The 20,550-nt window shown below is 38.6% G+C and overlaps 1 protein-coding gene across 2 annotated transcripts in view; it reads right to left on the bottom strand.

Moving 5' to 3' along the window:
* Nucleotides 1-20,550, bottom strand: part of LOC132559195 (uncharacterized) — a 67,873-nt gene that overhangs the window by 35,236 nt on the left and 12,087 nt on the right. For both annotated transcript variants that reach the window (XM_060223811.1, XM_060223812.1), the window contains exons 3-4: nt 6,505-10,155; nt 4,874-4,966 (exon numbers count right to left, since the gene is read on the bottom strand). In XM_060223811.1, the coding sequence (XP_060079794.1) occupies nt 4,874-4,966; nt 6,505-10,155 (3,744 nt within the window). The remainder of the gene's footprint in view (nt 1-4,873; nt 4,967-6,504; nt 10,156-20,550) is intronic.

The following is a 20,550-nucleotide window of genomic DNA, read 5'->3' as shown; positions in this document are numbered from 1 at the left end:
GATATATAAACCATTTTCTACAGTTTACAGTAGTTTAGGTGCCAGAATAGGAACGGTTCGGGGGTTTCGGGTGTCCTTGGTCGACATGTTGTTGTGGATTCGAGAAAAACTACGAGCAAGCTTCATCGGTAAGGCCATTGATGGATTCCGGGGAAAAAAACCTCAGATAAAAACCTAACTATAGAGCCAGTTTTCTTTTATCAAAAAACATTTACAGATCAAGGAATGACGGGATGGGATAAAACAGAATCTTCAGTCGTGTTCTTTTACTGTCGTTAATAGTTTAGCCAGGCTTGGGTGTTGGAGGAAAGCCGAAACTTCCTGGGGAAATCACCGACCTAAGGCTAGTGACTTTCGGTCAGCTGTTCCAACTAGGCCTCGTCGCGACCCAGTGGTGAAGGACGCATGATAAAGGCTGACAGACGCTTTCACTATTCAGCTATAGCATGCAAGAAAGAGACCCCTCATTAACTTTGCATAAAAATATTAATATGTTGGCATTTTTAAGCATGACGACATGGACTTACTAATTTCTCTGTAGTTTCGGTTCAGTGAATTCGTCTAAACCCAATTATCAAATATTTTAATTCAACTCAGAATCATTGTCATGCCTTTGATATTTCCGAAAGACGAAATCCTTTATGGAGAAGGTTATGTTAAATTCCCGTATAAGATTGGTTATCCAACATTAGGACAGAAAAGACGGCGTATCCGAAAACAAGCCGAAACAGCTTATAGTATAATACACGTGTGTGTATAGATGTCTTACGAGCGAGATGAAAATGCTTTCATAAATAATATTCAAATGCAACATAACTGGAATAATTCTGCATTAGTTTAAATTAGTTTAAAAAACTGTAACGAAATATTCCTGTAGTTTTACAATAAATAACAGGACAACCTTCATCCATCACAGAATTTGTCACGTCAATGGCGGTGATACATTAATGTATAACACATCGTACGTCAAAGCGATACCAACGTGTCACTCACATTTCAAGAGGTCTTTATCAACATATTTATATAGGACGAATATATGACATTTACTAAAGATGACATTTAAATTTATTCTGTCGCTTTCCTTATTGACCAAGCACCTGTCCTTGGTTTCAAACCATCGTTAATCATCCCACTTGTCAAAACTCTAGTCACACATTGATAGCTACAAACGTGTTTCTAAATATCTATTGTATTATATTTGTATTGTATGTATATGTGATCGATAAGTTTTTAAAAAGTGTTTCAATCAAATAAAATTACAAATTGTTCTTTTTTCTTGAAATGATTTTTTTTTTTTTTTTGCAAATCTTTTTCCCTTGAAATATTTTTTTTGCAAGTCGAAGTTAAAGATGAAAGCGTGAGTGCCACTTCCGTGCTTTACCGGTGATTCAGACTGCTCGAAGTGGAGACGACACTAGGAAGAAACTGATGCTGAGTCAACAACAGTGTCGTGTAACGACAAACGTTAGTGATCTTATTCAGTTTCCGAAACGGCATCTCTTAAGAAAACTGGATCAAAATTATTCGACAAATATTACTATAAGCTAGGCTAACGAGTTTTAAAAATGCAAATATATTCTGTAGCTTTGTAAATATGAATCCCATTTAAACAGTATATGACATTAAATTGATCAAACCCGTCTACCTCCTGTACGCGAAATTGTGTGTCATAATTACGCAAGCGTGTGTAAATAATACCAGACGGTGATATCATCAGATGTCTGTCACTGACAACAGTTCTGTTATATCATCAGATGTCTGTTACCGACAACAGTTCTGTTATATCATCAGATGTCTGTTACCGACAGCAGTTCTGTTATATCATCAGATGTCTGTTACCGACAACAGTTCTGTTATATCATCAGATGTCTGTTACCGACAACAGTTCGGTTATATCATCAGATGTCTGTTACCGACAACAGTTCTGTTATATCATCAGATGTCTGTTACCGACAACAGTTCGGTTATATCATCAGATGTCTGTTACCGACAACAGTTCTGTTATATCATCAGATGTCTGTCACCGACAACAGTTCTGTTATATCATCAGATGTCTGTCACCGACAACAGTTCGGTTATATCATCAGATGTCTGTCACCGACAACAGTTCTGTTATATCATCAGATGTCTGTCACCGACAACAGTTCTGTTATATCATCAGATGTCTGTCACCGACAACAGTTCGGTTATATCATCAGATGTCTGTCACCGACAACAGTTCTGTTATATCATCAGATGTCTGTCACCGACAACAGTTCTGTTATATCATCAGATGTCTGTCACCGACAACAGTTCTGTTATATCATCAGATGTCTGTCACCGACAGCAGTTCTGTTATATCATCAGATGTCTGTTACCGACAACAGTTCGGTTATATCATCAGATGTCTGTTACCGACAACAGTTCTGTTATATCATCAGATGTCTGTTACCGACAACAGTTCTGTTATATCATCAGATGTCTGTCACCGACAACAGTTCTGTTATATCATCAGATGTCTGTCACCGACAGCAGTTCTGTTATATCATCAGATGTCTGTTACCGACAACAGTTCGGTTATATCATCAGATGTCTGTTACCGACAACAGTTCTGTTATATCATCAGATGTCTGTTACCGACAACAGTTCTGTTATATCATCAGATGTCTGTTACCGACAACAGTTCTGTTATATCATCAGATGTCTGTTACCGACAACAGTTCTGTTATATCATCAGATGTCTGTTACCGACAACAGTTCTGTTATATCATCAGATGTCTGTTACCGACAACAGTTCTGTTATATCATCAGATGTCTGTTACCGACAACAGTTCTGTTATATCATCAGATGTCTGTTACCGACAACAGTTCTGTTATATCATCAGATGTCTGTTACCGACAACAGTTCTGTTATATCATCAGATGTCTGTTACCGACAACAGTTCGGTTATATCATCAGATGTCTGTTACCGACAACAGTTCTGTTATATCATCAGATGTCTGTTACCGACAACAGTTCGGTTATATCATCAGATGTCTGTTACCGACAACAGTTCTGTTATATCATCAGATGTCTGTTACCGACAACAGTTCTGTTATATCATCAGATGTCTGTTACCGACAACAGTTCTGTTATATCATCAGATGTCTGTTACCGACAACAGTTCAGTTATATTATCAGGCGTCTGTATTTGACCATAATTCTTTCATATAGCGTGGCGTTTAGTTATACCTACCGGAGAGAGTTTGATTACTTGGCAGTTTTAAGAGAATGGCGTGGTTTGACTGGTGTTTACTTATACATGTCTCGAGTTTGGTGTTTGATTAATTTGCAGTTTTAAGAGAATGGCGTGGTTTGACTGGTGTTTACTTATACATGTCTCGAGTTTGGTGTTTGATTAATTTGCAGTTTTAAGAGAATGGCGTGGTTTGACTGGTGTTTACTTATACATGTCTCGAGTTTGGTGTTTGATTAATTTGCAGTTTTAAGAGAATGGCGTGGTTTGACTGGTGTTTACTTATACATGTCTCGAGTTTGGTGTTTGATTAATTTGCAGTTTTAAGAGAATGGCGTGGTTTGACTGGTGTTTACTTATACATGTCTCGAGTTTGGTGTTTGATTAATTTGCAGTTTTAAGAGAATGGCGTGGTTTGAGTTTTACTTATACATGTCTCGGTTTGAGTGTTTGATTAATTTGCAGTTTTAAGAGAATGGCGTGGTTTGACTGGTGTTTACTTATACATGTCTCGAGTTTGGTGTTTGATTAATTTGCAGTTTTAAGAGAATGGCGTGGTTTGACTGGTGTTTACTTATACATGTCTCGAGTTTGGTGTTTGATTAATTTGCAGTTTTAAGAGAATGGCGTGGTTTGACTGGTGTTTACTTATACATGTCTCGAGTTTGGTGTTTGATTAATTTGCAGTTTTAAGAGAATGGCGTGGTTTGACTGGTGTTTACTTATACATGTCTCGAGTTTGGTGTTTGATTAATTTGCAGTTTTAAGAGAATGGCGTGGTTTGACTGGTGTTTACTTATACATGTCTCGAGTTTGGTGTTTGATTAATTTGCAGTTTTAAGAGAATGGCGTGGTTTGACTGGTGTTTACTTATACATGTCTCGAGTTTGGTGTTTGATTAATTTGCAGTTTTAAGAGAATGGCGTGGTTTGACTGGTGTTTACTTATACATGTCTCGAGTTTGGTGTTTGATTAATTTGCATTTTTACGTGACTGGCGTGGTTTGACTGGTGTTTACTTATACATGTCTCGAGTTTGGTGTTTGATTAATTTGCAGTTTTAAGAGAATGGCGTGGTTTGACTGGTGTTTACTTATACATGTCTCGAGTTTGGTGTTTGATTAATTTGCAGTTTTAAGAGAATGGCGTGGTTTGACTGGTGTTTACTTATACATGTCTCGAGTTTGGTGTTTGATTAATTTGCAGTTTTAAGAGAATGGCGTGGTTTGACTGGTGTTTACTTATACATGTCTCGAGTTTGGTGTTTGATTAATTTGCAGTTTTAAGAGAATGGCGTGGTTTGACTGGTGTTTACTTATACATGTCTCGAGTTTGGTGTTTGATTAATTTGCAGTTTTAAGAGAATGGCGTGGTTTGACTGGTGTTTACTTATACATGTCTCGAGTTTGGTGTTTGATTAATTTGCAGTTTTAAGAGAATGGCGTGGATTAGTCGGTATTTAGTTATACATATCTTCAATTTGATGATTGATTGATCGGTGAGTTAAATGAAATGACAAGACTTTGTCGGTGTTTTGTTACACCTAGATTTAACCTCGAGTTGGATGTATTTCTAGTTGTTCCTCTGTCGGTGATAATTTCACAATTGACCAGACTTGAATTGTGAAGTGATTAGCGAGATTGTGTTTGTTACACTTACCTTGAGTTTAGTGTTTGATTGCTTGGCAGGTTTTGGTGATGACGGGGATTGTTCTGTTCGTTCTTCCATTTCTTCAAAACGTTTGATAGCTCTCTAAAATCGAAACACAACAAATGGTATTCAGTATTTTGGACAAATATTCTTTAAAATTGAAAATGTAACGACGCTTTCAGTAGGATGATATATATAACACATTGATAGGACGAAAATAATTTTATTTGAGAAATTTGTTTTTCAAGGTATATTAGATGCCTATGATAATATTAATATTGTTCACAGTGGGGTGGGGGTTTGGGTGGGGATGAGGGTTTGGGTTGGGGTGGGGGATTGGGTTGGGGTGGGGGTTTGGCTGGGGATGAGGGTTTAGGTGGGGATGAATGTTTGGGTTTGGGTGGGGGTTTGGGTTGGGGTGGGGATTTGGGTGGGGATGAGGGTTTGGTTGGGGATGAGGGTTTGGCTGAGGATGAGGGTTTGGGTGGGGATGAGGGTTTGGGTGAGGATGAGGGTTTGGGTTGGGGTGGGATTTTGGGGTGCGGTGGGGGTTTGGGTGGGATGAGAGTTTGGATTGGGGTGGGGTTTTGGGTTGGGGTGGGGGTTTGGGTGGGGATGAGGGTTTGGTTGGGGATGAGGGTTTGGCTGAGGATGAGGGTTTGAGTTGGGGTGGGATTTTGGGTTGGGGTGGGGATGTGGATAAAACATGAAATACTGTTATGCATCACTTGCTCTACGGCCTTGATACTTCTATCAACAAAATAATCAGTGTGTTATTTGTTCAGAGGCTCCACCTACACGTATTTCAAGATTGATGCGAGGAGCTGGAGATCACGTCTCGCGCAGCGCTCATCTCGTAAAGCGGTGACTTTCCCCGGCATAAAGTTTGGGGATGGTAATGATTTTTCCAGGCTGACGAACACAAGAGTTCGTTCCATCAGAACTCGAACTGACCCGTCATTACAAATAAACAGTCATCGTCTTATAAAATAATCATCTAGTTATATTTATTCTTTGAACCGGACTTCTGACGATTGTTGTGTTAAGGATCATTTAAACCTGGAGAATTGTTGTTGACCTGTTTCCGTGATCAAATGTTAGCAAAATTCACAACACAAATCCTTCCGAGTATTCTTCGTAGAAATCATTTCGCGTCGATGATAAAATTCTCGGAAATATCCAAACTCGCGCTTACACAGAAATGTCTCATCTGTAAAAGTAACGTATATCACTATTTATGAAGAATATCTCATATGACGTTACATTTATTCTTTAAATAATTAAATTCTAAAACGTGAATACCTTAATAAGGAGTCTGGGCGTCCTCCCTATGTATGCTAAGAACTACGTAATTGTATGTGTCGAATGCGCGTGTTTACGTCTCCTCGAATCTAGAGATCCTTCCCACTGGAGCCGGAACTCATCGAGACATCCTAGACACTACACTACCACGATACTACACACTAATCACGGAACAGTAACTACCATTTAAAAAAAACAACTTTTGTATGTCTTGGCACGGGGACAAAATCAGAAGTCCTCAGTCATGCGAACGTAAAAGTTAAGACCAAAGGGAGGCAATTTCACGGACATTGACCTCTTGGGATTAGAAAATTTGTTATCTTAAATAACATACTTACCAACAAAGCCCTCTCTTCACGACCAAGATTTGCAGGGTCATCGGTCAAAAGGTCATCGGTCTTGGCCTTGACTTTGGTCTCTGCAACGTAACCTTCTGAGTTTGCGATTTCCGCTAGCAAGGATCGAGATTTCTCAGCCGAAGACGACCGAGATTTGTCTGCCGATACAGGTCTAGATGCGGACGACTTCCGTCCGCGGAATATATCAGCCTCGTTATCGGCCGACTTTAAAGGACAGTCGGACAGCAATGTTTTACGTTCCACTTTATTTTCACTTGATATTTGCTTCTGTCGATTTAAACTTTTGACTTTGTTGCGCGATCTTGAAAAACTTGAGATGTCGTCTTTATCCAACACTAGCACATCGTCGTCAATGAAACGCTCATCAAACTTCAGATCACCAAACGTCTCACTAACACTGATACTGGACGGTTTCCGGTCAACAGATTTGTTTGAATCGACGTCACATTTAGGACTTTCACATGACTGCGATCTAGTAATTTCTGCTTTCGTTTTTGCCCGCATAGTACTGTGACCGTGTACCATTGGTGATACGTTCGCCACGGGGATATTTTTACTATAACAAGAATTCCATTTGTTAAACGAGTTACCTCCCATAATAGAGTGGTCTGTACGATTTTGACGATTATCGCCTTCATTAAAAGCAGGACTATCCTCTAACCGACTTTCCGACTTATCATTTAATCCTCCCACAGAAAACTTCCGTATCAATGATATTTTCGAGCCTTGTTCTAGACGCATGCGCTGTGAAGACACGTCTGGTGGATCAAGTGTTGGGGGTTCACCTATAAGTGGCGATACCATGGCAGGCGACAACTTCTGTTGTGGACTCAGAGTTGGCATCTTTGGGGACTCGGGGAAAGTAGGGGAAGAATTCTGGAAACTGCTCTGATTTAAATGAGTGTCCGTTGTTGCATATTGGACAGGTTTAGTTTTAGGAGTAGAAATTGTGTTCACGATTTTTTTCAAACATTCATCATTATTTACAGCGTTCATGATGATCTGCTTCTTGGAATATGGCCGTGGAGCTTTTACTACGACGGTCTCTGACTTGGTTTCCTTTGCACACGACTGGACAGATTGATTTACCGAGGTTGTAGCCACACTTCCTGGAATAGCTATCGTGAGAGGGTATGTATATCTCTCAATTTCGGGCTCTTCCGTCTTCCGAGCATCGCTACCACTAGCTGTTTGGCACTGGTTGTCTTTTTCCTTTTTTATATCACATTGTAGAGTTTTCTCGCTATTGGTGACAGGTCTATGTACCGGAAGTTGTTTGGGTACGGAGAACGCTTTCTCTTCTTTAATACACACAACAGGATCTAACGAATCGGACGGTGAAGAGGCAACGGTACCAGGGCGGTCTGGAATAGTTCGCTGCACTGAAGAATGTTTCAAAACCGAATTTTGTAAATTCGTTTTAGTATCACAGACATTTGTGTTGGAATGAATATCTTGATTGTCGCTAGACGGAGTTTTACACACACCACTCGTGCCCCTGATGATAGATCTCTCGACACGAGACACGGGAACCACGGGAGAAGACATGGCACTGTGTACAAGGGGACTCAGTGAGTGCGATAGATAAGGTAATATATTACGCCCACCTGATGGCGAACTACCACGTGATCCAGTCTTTGACTGCACAGAAAGTTGGCGAATGGCGGAGGGCGAATGTCCTCTATACGATGAAGCCGAGCCCCGTGAAAGAACTCCAGGAGAGTTTTCGCGTGTGTATATATGTCCATTATTAGTACCAGCCGGCGAATGAGGTTCGGTGAATGTATGTGTAGCAGGGGTGAGGTGAGAATTGAACCCTGAACCCTGTTCCAGTCGTCGCGATGGATCCGTCGCCATCATGGCCCTATGCTGCTTTATTCTGTCGTTGTAAATCTCCGCGTCGCTATGGAAATGCTTTGGAGAATTTGCAGATATTGTACTATCAGGACTACATCGCTGAATGGCTTCAAAGTGCGGGGACTGTCGTCTGGACATACTACCCCCGCTCATATTGTAATACTGAAGATTAGTGGACGGACTGAACCCAGGAACATTTGTCCGGCTGGACTGGCCGGTGTAGCTCGAATAACCAGCAGGACCAATTGGACCAGCGTGCACAATACCGCCCGAATGATTACCGGAAGTAACGGAGAGACACGTGTATCCAGAATTATCAACACTTGTGGAATATGTCGCATTTGTTTGTTTCTCAATTGAAGTTCTTGTAAGTTCATTTGTAAACCCCGTAGCATCTATCGAATTTTGCTTGATAGTGAATGTTTGTCCATGAGAACCACGTGATTCCATCTGTTTACTGAAATGTCGACTGTTGTCCGTGTTTTGGGAAGAGTTATCTGTCCTTGTGTTGTCACGTAATGCACAGCCTTGGAGACCCTGCTGACTTGATGGTTCCTGTTTTCTGGGTCGCTGTGGAGTGTAACCTTGAAGTACAGGAGAGGCTTTTTCAGATAGTTTAGATTGAATACATCTCTCTGGAACTATATCGTCACGGAGATGACGTTGCTGCTGTTGTTGATGTTGTTGATGGTGATGTTGTTGTTGTTGATGGTGATGTTGTCGCATGATTTGGCGTTTCAGCTCATGTTGAAATAAAGTATTGGAATGAATTTGCTCATGTGATGTGGTCTGACCTATCGCCTTCTGTTCCTGTTTGATATATTGGGAATGATTTTGGAATCCGTGAAGTTGTTGTTGGAGCTTTTGTTGTTGCTGTTGTTGCTGCTGCTGTTGCTGCTGTTGTAGTTGCTGTTGATTCAACTTCTGCTGCTGTTGTTGTTGAGGTGAAAGTTGGTGTTTGCTTATATGCTGTTGCAATGATGAATGTTGTTGCTGTGTTGACAACGGTGGTTGTTGTGGAAACTGATGCTTTGACATCTGTTGCTGTGAAGACAACTGATGTTTCGTTAAATGTTGTATCTGTTGTGTGGAAGCTTGTTGTCTTTGTTGTATGAGTTGATGTTTCTGAGACAAGAGCTGTTGTGGAGTTAGATCCGGCTGTGGGGACTGCATGGCTTGTTGACGGATTTTCAACTGTTGCAAATGTTGCTGATGCTGATGTTGTTGTGGCTGATGTTGCTTTTGTTGGAAAAAATGATACTGATGTTCCTGAATTTGTGAAGTAGCAGGAGATTTGTCCAATGGAAATCCATTTTTGATCACGGTTGGCTTTCCTTCAAAGTCGGTACTTAGCTGTCTTTTATAAGTGTCCCCCTTACACGAGTTACTTGTATCCTCGTATCTAGATAGACTTTGGCGGAAACCGAAGGATCTATCCGGTGTTTCGGGTGTTCCCGCAACCCCTTGGCAAACCCTCTTAGAACCAGACAAGACACACATTTGTATATGGTTTTCATCCGTAGAATCCGCTGTTCTTTTCCTAGTTTTTAACGATAAATCTAGAGGACTTTCGGCATTACGAGTCGGCTTTGATTGCACACTGAACACCGATAAATCAAGAGGGGCCGTTGCAATCATTTCCTCCAGCTGCTCCCCGTTCAGGTGTTCCGGAATTACAAACGTCCTCGGAGATTTCTGTCCAGGCCGAGGAGTTCCGGAAGAGGCCCACTCTCCACCACCAGGCATACTGTTTGTTTTTATTTCTTTAAACATCTAAAAAAGGGGAAAATCCAACATTAGTATGCGTGAATTTACAGCGAATTCACCTTAATCATCCTAAGTCGTGAACGAGGTTTACGCAGCTGACAACTCACCAAATGTAATTACAAAACGAACACAGAAATACACAAACTTGCCCTGAATGACACGAGTCCGCGAGCCTTACAGAACTTGCTTCCTGACGCTCAGCTGTGTGTCTGGTGTACCACGGTAGATATATATATATACGTATACACGCAGTCGATAATTTTCGTCAACGTAAGACCACTGTATTAGTTTACTTCACGCCTTGACGAGCGGCAAGTAATTTATTAAATTTCGGTCACAGTCGTGAAAGATTGTCATTGATATCGCTAAATTAATCATGCAGAACAGCTTCCTTTAATAAAATATATATTTTCAATATTGATTGAGGAAATGTTATACAAAAAGGGAAGTTAACCAGGCTCAGAGCCTCGGTTTAGATCGAACCTGACGCACGCCAGTATGGCCGGTAATATCAATTGTTAGCAGGTCTGAATAAACACGCTTGTCCTTGCTGTCTGTTGTTCACGTTTGTTTACATGTACACTGTAACAGATACCAAATTTTATATTTCATAATACATATATTGTGGCAAGAAATCAATATGTATAACGTTGTTTAAATTGCAAAGTACAATAAAGTGTGAATTTAATGATATATAACATCATGAATATACTTGTTAACTGGGTGCTGTATCTTCTATCGGCATTTAACTAATACAGTCGCTGGTGACGCAACACAAGCAGATCTCCCGAAGGATAAATTACGTTCTCGTGTTTTTCAAAATTGTCCAGAAACTTTCTTCTCAAACACTGTCTAAGATATTACATTTCATGTCTCCTCTCACCAAGTTAGTTCGGTAATATTATTGTTGTATTCAGGGGAAATTTGCACATGAAAAAGTCTCGGTTGTCTTGGTTTGGATCAAATTTCGTATTGACATCGCTTTATCAACTTACCTGTATATCGATATAACATTTCATTCACGATATCATATATATACATTCTACGTACGTTCAGTATGTAATTTCGAAATATCTTATTGTTGACTTTTAAGTTTTGTGAATATTCTGGCGATCTCGTCAGTTTCGTTGCCATGTTTTTCATCAAAGTGTATATTGTAACTTAATCGTACAATGAACAGAAAGGGTCATTTTGAGACGAGATCTCTTAGAAACAGTATTAGGTTGCTGCCTCATTTAACACCATACGGAAGTCCCGTCGCATGTCATCTAAAGCGTATTTAGGTTAAGTGTCTTGTCCAAGGCACAACCACGACAACACAGACAGATTCATTTCTCCTATGAACACAAACCGCTGCGGGAAAGAATGATGTTGCACTTTAGTGTAAGACATGTAGCGCCGAGTATTCCTGCTGCATAAAACCCCTTTTTCTCACCCCCATTCGGGCAAGCATGACTGATAAGCTAAGATCATCCACCAAAAAACTTCCCCACGATTCGTTACTGGTTCAATGTTTCAGCGAAAAATCAATTATGACATCCATGTTTTTTATTCAACACTATATACAGGAGAGAATAACGCCTAGGTTCCTGTAGTATTTTACATGTGAGTAATATGAGAAATTCACAGTGATTTGGTGTAAAGTTTAGAATGAATGTCAGTCAACTGGCGAAAAAACTCATCCCGTAATGGAAAAATCCGTATAGGATTATTATTTGTAATTTAAATCTATCATACTCTTTCTTTAGGTAAACGAGAAGCTACAATATCAACGAATACAGAAATATCGGCGATCATAAATAATAGATGTTTACAGGTCTATGTCGGTCATGAACAACATCTTCAAGAACTACTCCGCTCACCATTAGAATTTACTATGCCCACGCAAACTATGTTCTAGACGATTTTTCATGCCCATTCAGCTTTAATGCGTTATGGGATTACGTAACACAGCTCATACAATACGTGATAACTATAATCAGCTGAAGTCATATAACATGTCGCACCTGTTACGACGAAACACCACGAAATCGTGAACGATCGAATTCCATGCTTGACACGTTTACTTGCGTAATAGTAATCCTTGAACTATACAAAACCGATCACAATTTCATCGTACATGATGGAAGTCGGGGCGCACGAGACGTTCAAACATACCAGTGCAGGAATATAAACAACGGAACTTGTCCAACACAAATAGGCATTCATGTCACCTTTACATTTTAATGTTGTATCCGGATAAGTGACATCACTAAAAAAAGTCTGGGAAGTTGTTTGTGTATACGACTCGCTCCTACGCTCATTTCTTTCCTACAACGGAAGGAGACCATATGTGTTGGTGGTTATATGTTAAACTGCCAAGTCTGAAAGTGTAATATCTGTTTTGATTTCTAAACCGGAACTCGTACACTAGCGTAAACTATAAACCTCCCGCCGCGGGCAATAAATCTCCAAAATTATTTACGTCCCCTAACGTGCTCTTCATCGGACCAGCCCTAATTCCCTTAGTTGGTCGCGGTGTATACGGGGTCTTCAATAAATAACTTTTGATATGATATTACTAATCCTATATTTCGGTTCTTTTTACGCTCCCCAGAATTAGATACAAGACTTTCATACATTAACCTGCTATCGTTCCTGTCCGCTTGGCTTCAGTCGTTGATGTTTTTTTCACGGCGAAGTCAAGCGGAGCGTAAGAACCAATTCAAATTTGGATGCAAACTGTCAAATTTCAGTAAGATATTAAGCTTTCTCCCTCGTGCCAATAATCCACATATCTATATATCATCTAATATTTAATTTTATGGTAGGGAAAAGTATAACAATGACATATTTTACATGGTATTTCTAAATATCAAAGAAAAGGTAATGAATACAAGGTGTCAGAGTAACATGGACCTGGCCACTTCAACAAAGCAATTGAGATAATTTCCCTAAATTTCGTTTCGTTTCCAATTAATGAAAACGTTTTGTTTCCCGTTTGTTCGTGAGGTGTATCGCCCCGTCATTAGATTTTGAGACAAACTGGAATTGCTGACGGCTACCTCACTGAACAAAATGCAGGAGGCTCGCGACAAACCATCCATACCAATTTGGGGCAAGTTTCTTACCAAATTACACAGCCACTATTGACATCATGTGATCTAGTCTTCCTTAGTAACAAAATGTGTATCACGACATCACAGAAAATTCAGTTTATATAACGGCACGCTAGAGTTTCAGGTTGGAATGTAGGATGCAATTACTGCACTGTTTCAGCGAAAATGGCTGCTCATTGTCATGACAAAATGACAAAACTGAAAAGTGGGATACAGCGCATGTATTTTTCGCACGTGAACATATAAAAAAAAACTGCCGTGCTTCGTTGTATCGTTATAAACAGTAACTCGGCTATCCATCGCTCAGACATATCTCATATCACAAACAAAACGATCTATTTTTTACGTTTGTGATTACACGGGTGAGCGTAAAGCTTCCAGAATGCCCATTTCAACCCAATATTAATTGGTCCGGATCGTAAAAACGTTACATCTTCAAATAAGTAGATGATAGCCTTTTAATCCTCAACTTCACCGAGTTTCAGAATATTTCAATTAATCTTCAGCATGTCGTGTCGACGTGCGATTAGAGTAAAGCAACAACGTACATCCCGAGCAGCCGATGTGTAACTTGAGCACACGTTTAAAACAGCACACAATCGATAAACGGATCGCTCCATCACGTTAAACCATTGTGTGGAGCTAAACGGCATTGATCTTTATTCCAATACACAAATACGACATTAATCTTTAATGTTTACGCCGTCTCACTAAAAGAAAACAAAAACAAGACAAAATTGAAAATAAACCCATTCCCATGTTTTTAACATTATTTCTTGCAATACAAATGTCAACAAATAAACAAACAAATCAGTGTACAAGCCGATTAGGTCATCACTATTCCTACAAAACGTATAACTTTTGTATAAAAATAACCAGTAAACATTTAGCGAATGACAATATTTGGTGACAACATCGAAACAAGCAACTTTACCTCCCTCTGGTTTTGGTACCCATAGTGTTACTTAACTTAGACTACTGTGACAGGTGAATCAGTTTAGTGTGTCGATTTATCTATTGGAATCTGGTGATAAATACCAACTGTTTACGTCAATATTGTCTGCCCAGAGAGAAGATAAATGTCGAATTATAGTGCAATCCCACTGAAACGACCAAGATAATCAATACGAGCTTTTTCATAACGAAGCCACAGGAAAGTTTTAAATGAATTTTTAAACATTAATAGTTACGACTTCTTCAACAGTAGAAATCCTAATCTCAACAACGTTCTCGAGTTTTTACTGCCAAACACGTAGAATTTCCGGATTACGGCACCGAATCCGGTTTATTCGTGTACAACAAATATCATACGTGTTACAATAACGAATCAAAACACTCTCGCCATGAGAAGGTAGTCAAGAAAACAATACAGGGACATATACGTTACCTGAAGTAAGACAGGTGCGGTCCCATTGTGGCGCTTGCTGGACAATCGCCAGCTAAAGGTCAAGTTCAACTCAAGTGGTCAATCACCCAGGATAAAAGTAGTCACTTCCGGTCAACGACCTACAACATCTGCGTAGCTACAGAGTTCTATAGAGTTCACTACACTACAATCCCCATACATTTTCGCTAAGCGAACTGTCCGAAAATGATAAAATTCAGAATTTGTCCGTAAGACAGCCAATTTATTATACCTGTCGATGACACAAGTAACACCAATATGAAAAGCCCGAGGTAATTCAACCCGACCTACATTTCTGAATACTAATGAAGTATGTGTGGGTACACACTATAATGTCCGTACTGAGTGCATGAGGACTCCGTGTAGCGTGCACTCGATAGCCGATTAACACAATACACAAACACGACTTCACATCACTTCACTCGGTGAAAAAAAGAAAAAAAAGAGCATGACCACGTCTTAAACTACCAGTCCACCGTGAATTCCATAAAATACCAACAATTTCTATCTATGTACCCGTGATATATTGTACACATTACGTAACCATGTTCTCTGGTACGCTTTAAACATTGTATATATCGAGATATCTAGTGTATGAACCGTGATATCTAGTGTATGTACCGTGATATCTAGTGTATGTATCGTGATATCTAGTGTATGTATCGTGATATCGAGTGTATGTACCGTGATATCTAGTGTATGAATCGTGATATCTAGTTATGTACCGAGATATCTAGTGAATGTACCGAGATATCTAGTTATGTACCGAGATATCTAGTGTATGTACCGTGATATCTAGTGTATGTATCGTGATATCTAGTTATGTATCGTGATATCTAGTGAATGTAGAAAGATATCTAGTTATGTACCGATATATCTAGTGTATGAACCGTGATATCTAGTGTATGTATCGTGATATCTAGTGTATGTACCGACATATCTAGTGTATGTACCGTGATATCTAGTGTATGTACCGAGATAACTAGTATATGTATCGTGATATCTAGTTATGTACCGAGATATCTAGTGTATGTATCGTGATATCTAGTGTATATACCGCGATATCTAGTGTATGTACCGTGATATCTAGTGTATGTACCGAGATATCTAGTATATGTATCGTGATATCTAGTTATGTACCGAGATATCTAGTGTATGTATCGTGATATCTAGTGTATATACCGCGATATCTAGTGTATGTACCGTGATATCTAGTTATGTACCGAGATATCTAGTGTATGTATCGTGATATCTAGTGTATATACCGCGATATCTAGTGTATGTACCGTGATATCTAGTTATGTACCGAGATATCTAGTGTATGTATCGTGATATCTAGTGTATATACCGCGATATCTAGTGTATGTACCGTGATATCTAGTTATGTACCGAGATATCTAGTGTATGTATCGAGATATCTAGTGTATGTATCGTGATATCTAGTGTATGTACCGTGATATCTAGTGTATGTATCGTGATATCTAGTGTATGTACCGTGATATCTAGTGTATGTATCGTGATATCTAGTGTATGTACCGTGATATCTAGTTATGTACCGAGCTATCTAGTGTATGTACCGTGATATCTAGTGTATGTATCGTGATATCTAATGTATGTACAGTGATATCTAGTGTATGTATCGTGATATCTAGTTATGTACCGAGATATCTAGTGTATGTACCATAATATCTAGTGTACGTACCGTGATATCTAGTGTACGTACCGTGATATCTAGTGTATGTATCGTGATATCTAGTGTATGTATCGTGATATCTAGTTATGTACCGAGATATCTAGTGAATGTTCCGAGATATCTAGTTATATACCGAGATATCTAGTGTATGTATCGTGATATTTAGTGTATGTACCGTGATATTTAGTGTATGTACCGAGATATCTAGTGTATGTATCGTGATATCTAGTTATGTACCGAGATATCTAGTTATGTACCGAGATATCTAGTGTATGTATCGTGATATCTAGTGTATGTACCGTGATATCTAGTGTATGTATCGTGATATCTAGTGTATGTATCGTGATATCTAGTGTATGTATCGTGATATCTAGTTATGTACCGAGATATCTAGTTATGTACTGAGATATCTAGTGTATGTATCGTGATATTTAGTGTATGAACCGTGATATCTAGTGTGCGTACCGTGATATCTAGTGTATGTACCGTGATATCTAGTGTATGTATCGTGATATCTAGTTATGTACCGAGATATCTAGTGAATGTACCGAGATATCTAGTTATATACCGAGATATCTAGTGTATGTATCGTGATATTTAGTGTATGTACCGTGATATTTAGTGTATGTACCGAGATATCTAGTGTATGTATCGTGATATCTAGTTATGTACCGAGATATCTAGTTATGTACCGAGATATCTAGTGTATGTATCCTGATATCTAGTGTATGTACCGTGATATCTAGTGTATGTATCGTGATATCTAGTGTATGTATCGTGATATCTAGTTATGTACCGAGATATCTAGTTATGTACTGAGATATCTAGTGTATGTATCGTGATATCTAGTGTATGAACCGAGATATCTAGTGTATGAACCGAGATATCTAGTGTATGTACCGTGATATCTAGTGTACGTACCGTGATATCTAATGTATGTACCGTGATATCTAGTGTTATGTATCGAGATATCTAGTGTATGTACCGTGATATCTAGTGTATGAACCGTGATATCTAGTGTATGTATCTTGATATCTAGTGTATATACCGAAATATCTAGTGTTTGTATCGTGATATCTAGTGTATGTATCGTGATATCTAGTGTTTGTACCGTGATACCTTGTGTATGTACCGAGATATCTAGTGTTTGTACCGTGATACCTAGTTTATGTACCGAGATATCTAGTGTTTGTACCGTGATATTAAGTGTATGTACCGTGATTTCTAGTGAATGTACCGTGATATCTAGGACACTGTACCCAGTACATAGATTTTTCTCCATTCTCTACAGCACGGTGCGCGCCCAATCCTTGGGGAGTTCTTTGTCGCTAATTCAACACTTTATTCGGTGTCTATCGCCTATGTTGTCCAGAATGGTATGTATTATTACGTGTAAGAGCATGCAAACTACGTCAATATAAGTTTATGTAGAGTACATCCAGATCAAATCAGGAATTTTGTGGTTAATGTCATCAGAATATGTTAACTATTATTTAATAACATCTAACAGAAGTACGCGGATTACGTCACTAATTGTGTGGTTCATGTCATCAGAATATGTTAACTATTATTGAATAACATCTAACAGAAGTACGCGGATTACGTCACTAATTGTGTGGTTAATTTGATTACGTATACGACATTCTATTCACTGCTACACTTACAGCCTGACTTTTCATAATATATGACGATTTTTTCTGTGATATCAAATCCAGAGCTGACATTTTGTGCGAGAATTACATAGTTGTAATGTTTCCATGTCATAAATGCCCATTGGGAACCAATTTCAAATTTTCGTCATGGTTTCAGTTTTACACAAAATTATTGATGGTATTCAATCACTTGCCTCGAAAAACTTTTGTGATCATGATCTAAAGCATTCTTGTTTGTACTAAGTATGGCAAATGTTCTGTATATATGTAAAATCTGACACCCAGTTACTAAGTATGGCAAATGTTCTGTATATATGTAAAATCTGACACCCAGATACTAAATATGGCAAATGTTCTGTATATATGTAAAATCTGACACCCAGATACTAAGTATGGCAAATGTTCTGTATATATGTAAAATCTGACACCCAGTTACTAAGTATGGCAAATGTTCTGTATATATGTAAAATCTGACACCCAGTTACTAAGTATGGCAAATGTTCTGTATCATTTCTTCATCTAAAGAAGGTCTAAATTCCGTGTCAATACACACCGAATCCTTACCGTAACCATAAGAAACACGATAACACTTAACAGGTCATTTTATCTAACTTATCCATGTGACGTATTTCCATATTGTACAAACTAGAAAAATGATTAATGAGAATAAAATGCACGCAACAAACCGTCACAGCCTTGAAAAACCTAATGACAAAAAATAACACAACGGACTGCGCATGAGCGAATGTATTCATCGGCGACGTAGCAATTATTTCTAGGAAAGCATTTAATGGTCGTAAAATGATCACATGTATACATCGGTTTTATTAGCATGCAGTTAGATCATTTATTCAAACCCTAGAACGGCCATTGTCTCTGGATAAACAAAGCCACGGACTACGCGCCTAGTACGTCAGCTGTGTCTGTTAATCATCTAGAAAGCTCCGTTATATTTCTGGTATATTATGAAATATAAAACGTAGTTATGACATAATACATGTTTCCGATGTCAATGACGAGTGAATTGGAAGACACTGCGTAAAAAGAAAAGGTGATGTTTTGACAGAATAATGAAAAAGTCTAGAAACCATGTTTGTTGTACAGTTGGAGACTTTTCGGAGAAGACTTTTTCGTCTAATTTCTTTTCTCTAACCACCTAGTAGGAACCAATCAGACGATCCCTAGACATTTCCGGACAATAATCCTGCTAAATTTCATAATAATCGAACATAGTTTACTACCACCCAAACACAAAACAAACGTGACTTCAATTGACCATTGCTTGTACATGTAAGTCGGTCATTGAGCACTGAAAGATCCTGATATAGCATTTACGGCCGATATAAATGAAAGATTTGAAGGTAAACATCGTTTATTGTGCATTAACAAAATATAGTACATTTACCAGCCATAAATATCTCACAAGACGACCTAATGCTTATACATTTTGAATCTACATGCCACCTGTACAAGTTGCTGTCCCATAGTGATGAAATCAACTAAGAAAGGTTCTCCATTATTGACAGGTTAAAACAACCATTTTGACGACGAGCTGTCACCGTTTCCATGACAACATTGATGACGTTGCAATGGTCACACGCTGGATGACATTTCATTCTGTTTAATTTATACCATGTCTGACGTATGCTAAATGTGTGACCTTTGTTTCACACTTAGTTGTGACCGTAAGTGATAAATAATCTCCAATTATTAATGACGCTGCCTTATAAATAAATATACATTTGTTCATGACACAAACATGATCGACTTAAAGTATTTATAAATGTATATATATATTTCTATGACGTTTATTTCTCGGTAATACTCCTTGACCATCTCACCACTTCCCAACTTTCCAGTAGCCTCTATGCTGTCATCCTTCTAACAATCATACTCATTTGGTCAGATTTCTAAGTTAGAAAATCGTTATTCTGTGTTTTAAGATAATGATCGAGATTTCACTGGTAATGATGTAGCTCCACCGGTAAGACCAATGTCAACATTGTGTTCCCTAAAGACATAGGCAACTACCTTACCGGATGTGTTCTATTTCTCGAGAATGTAAACTAACCACGTGCATGCAAGAAAGTGTACACTCCTCAGGTCACGTTTTCAGAATGATGAGACTTTTAAGTCATTTGTGCCGGTGTGGTTTGGTCCTACTATTGTCTTCTCATGAAGCTATGTTCTTCAGCACGACACTTTAACCCTATCTGCTCTAAATAACAAGCGACGAGCTTCTCGCAATATGTTCAGTGAGGAAGTCACTGACTGTACCATAACTGACAAAACCCACTACATTTACAACGGAAATTTGTCAATTAACCAATGTGTCAAAGATTTCAATGAATCCCATAAAAATGAAAAAAAATAATAATACAAAACTTGATTACAGAATGTAATGAGATTCAGCGAGATATTTCAACATTTTGCAAACACTGAAAAATAATTTATTTGTTTAATGGGCAGTTAAATATTTCTTATTCTCAACATGGCGCTTTCCTATGTAGATCTTTATCATTGTTTCTATCGAATTCAATATCTTGCAATATG

This window comes from Ylistrum balloti, unplaced genomic scaffold, assembly GCF_031769215.1.
Source record: "Ylistrum balloti isolate Yb309-2 unplaced genomic scaffold, AGI_CSIRO_Ybal_v1 Utg370874, whole genome shotgun sequence".
Taxonomy (NCBI): domain Eukaryota; kingdom Metazoa; phylum Mollusca; class Bivalvia; order Pectinida; family Pectinidae; genus Ylistrum; species Ylistrum balloti.
Note: the sequence above shows the minus strand (reverse complement) of the source record. Positions and strands in the feature narration are given on the sequence as shown.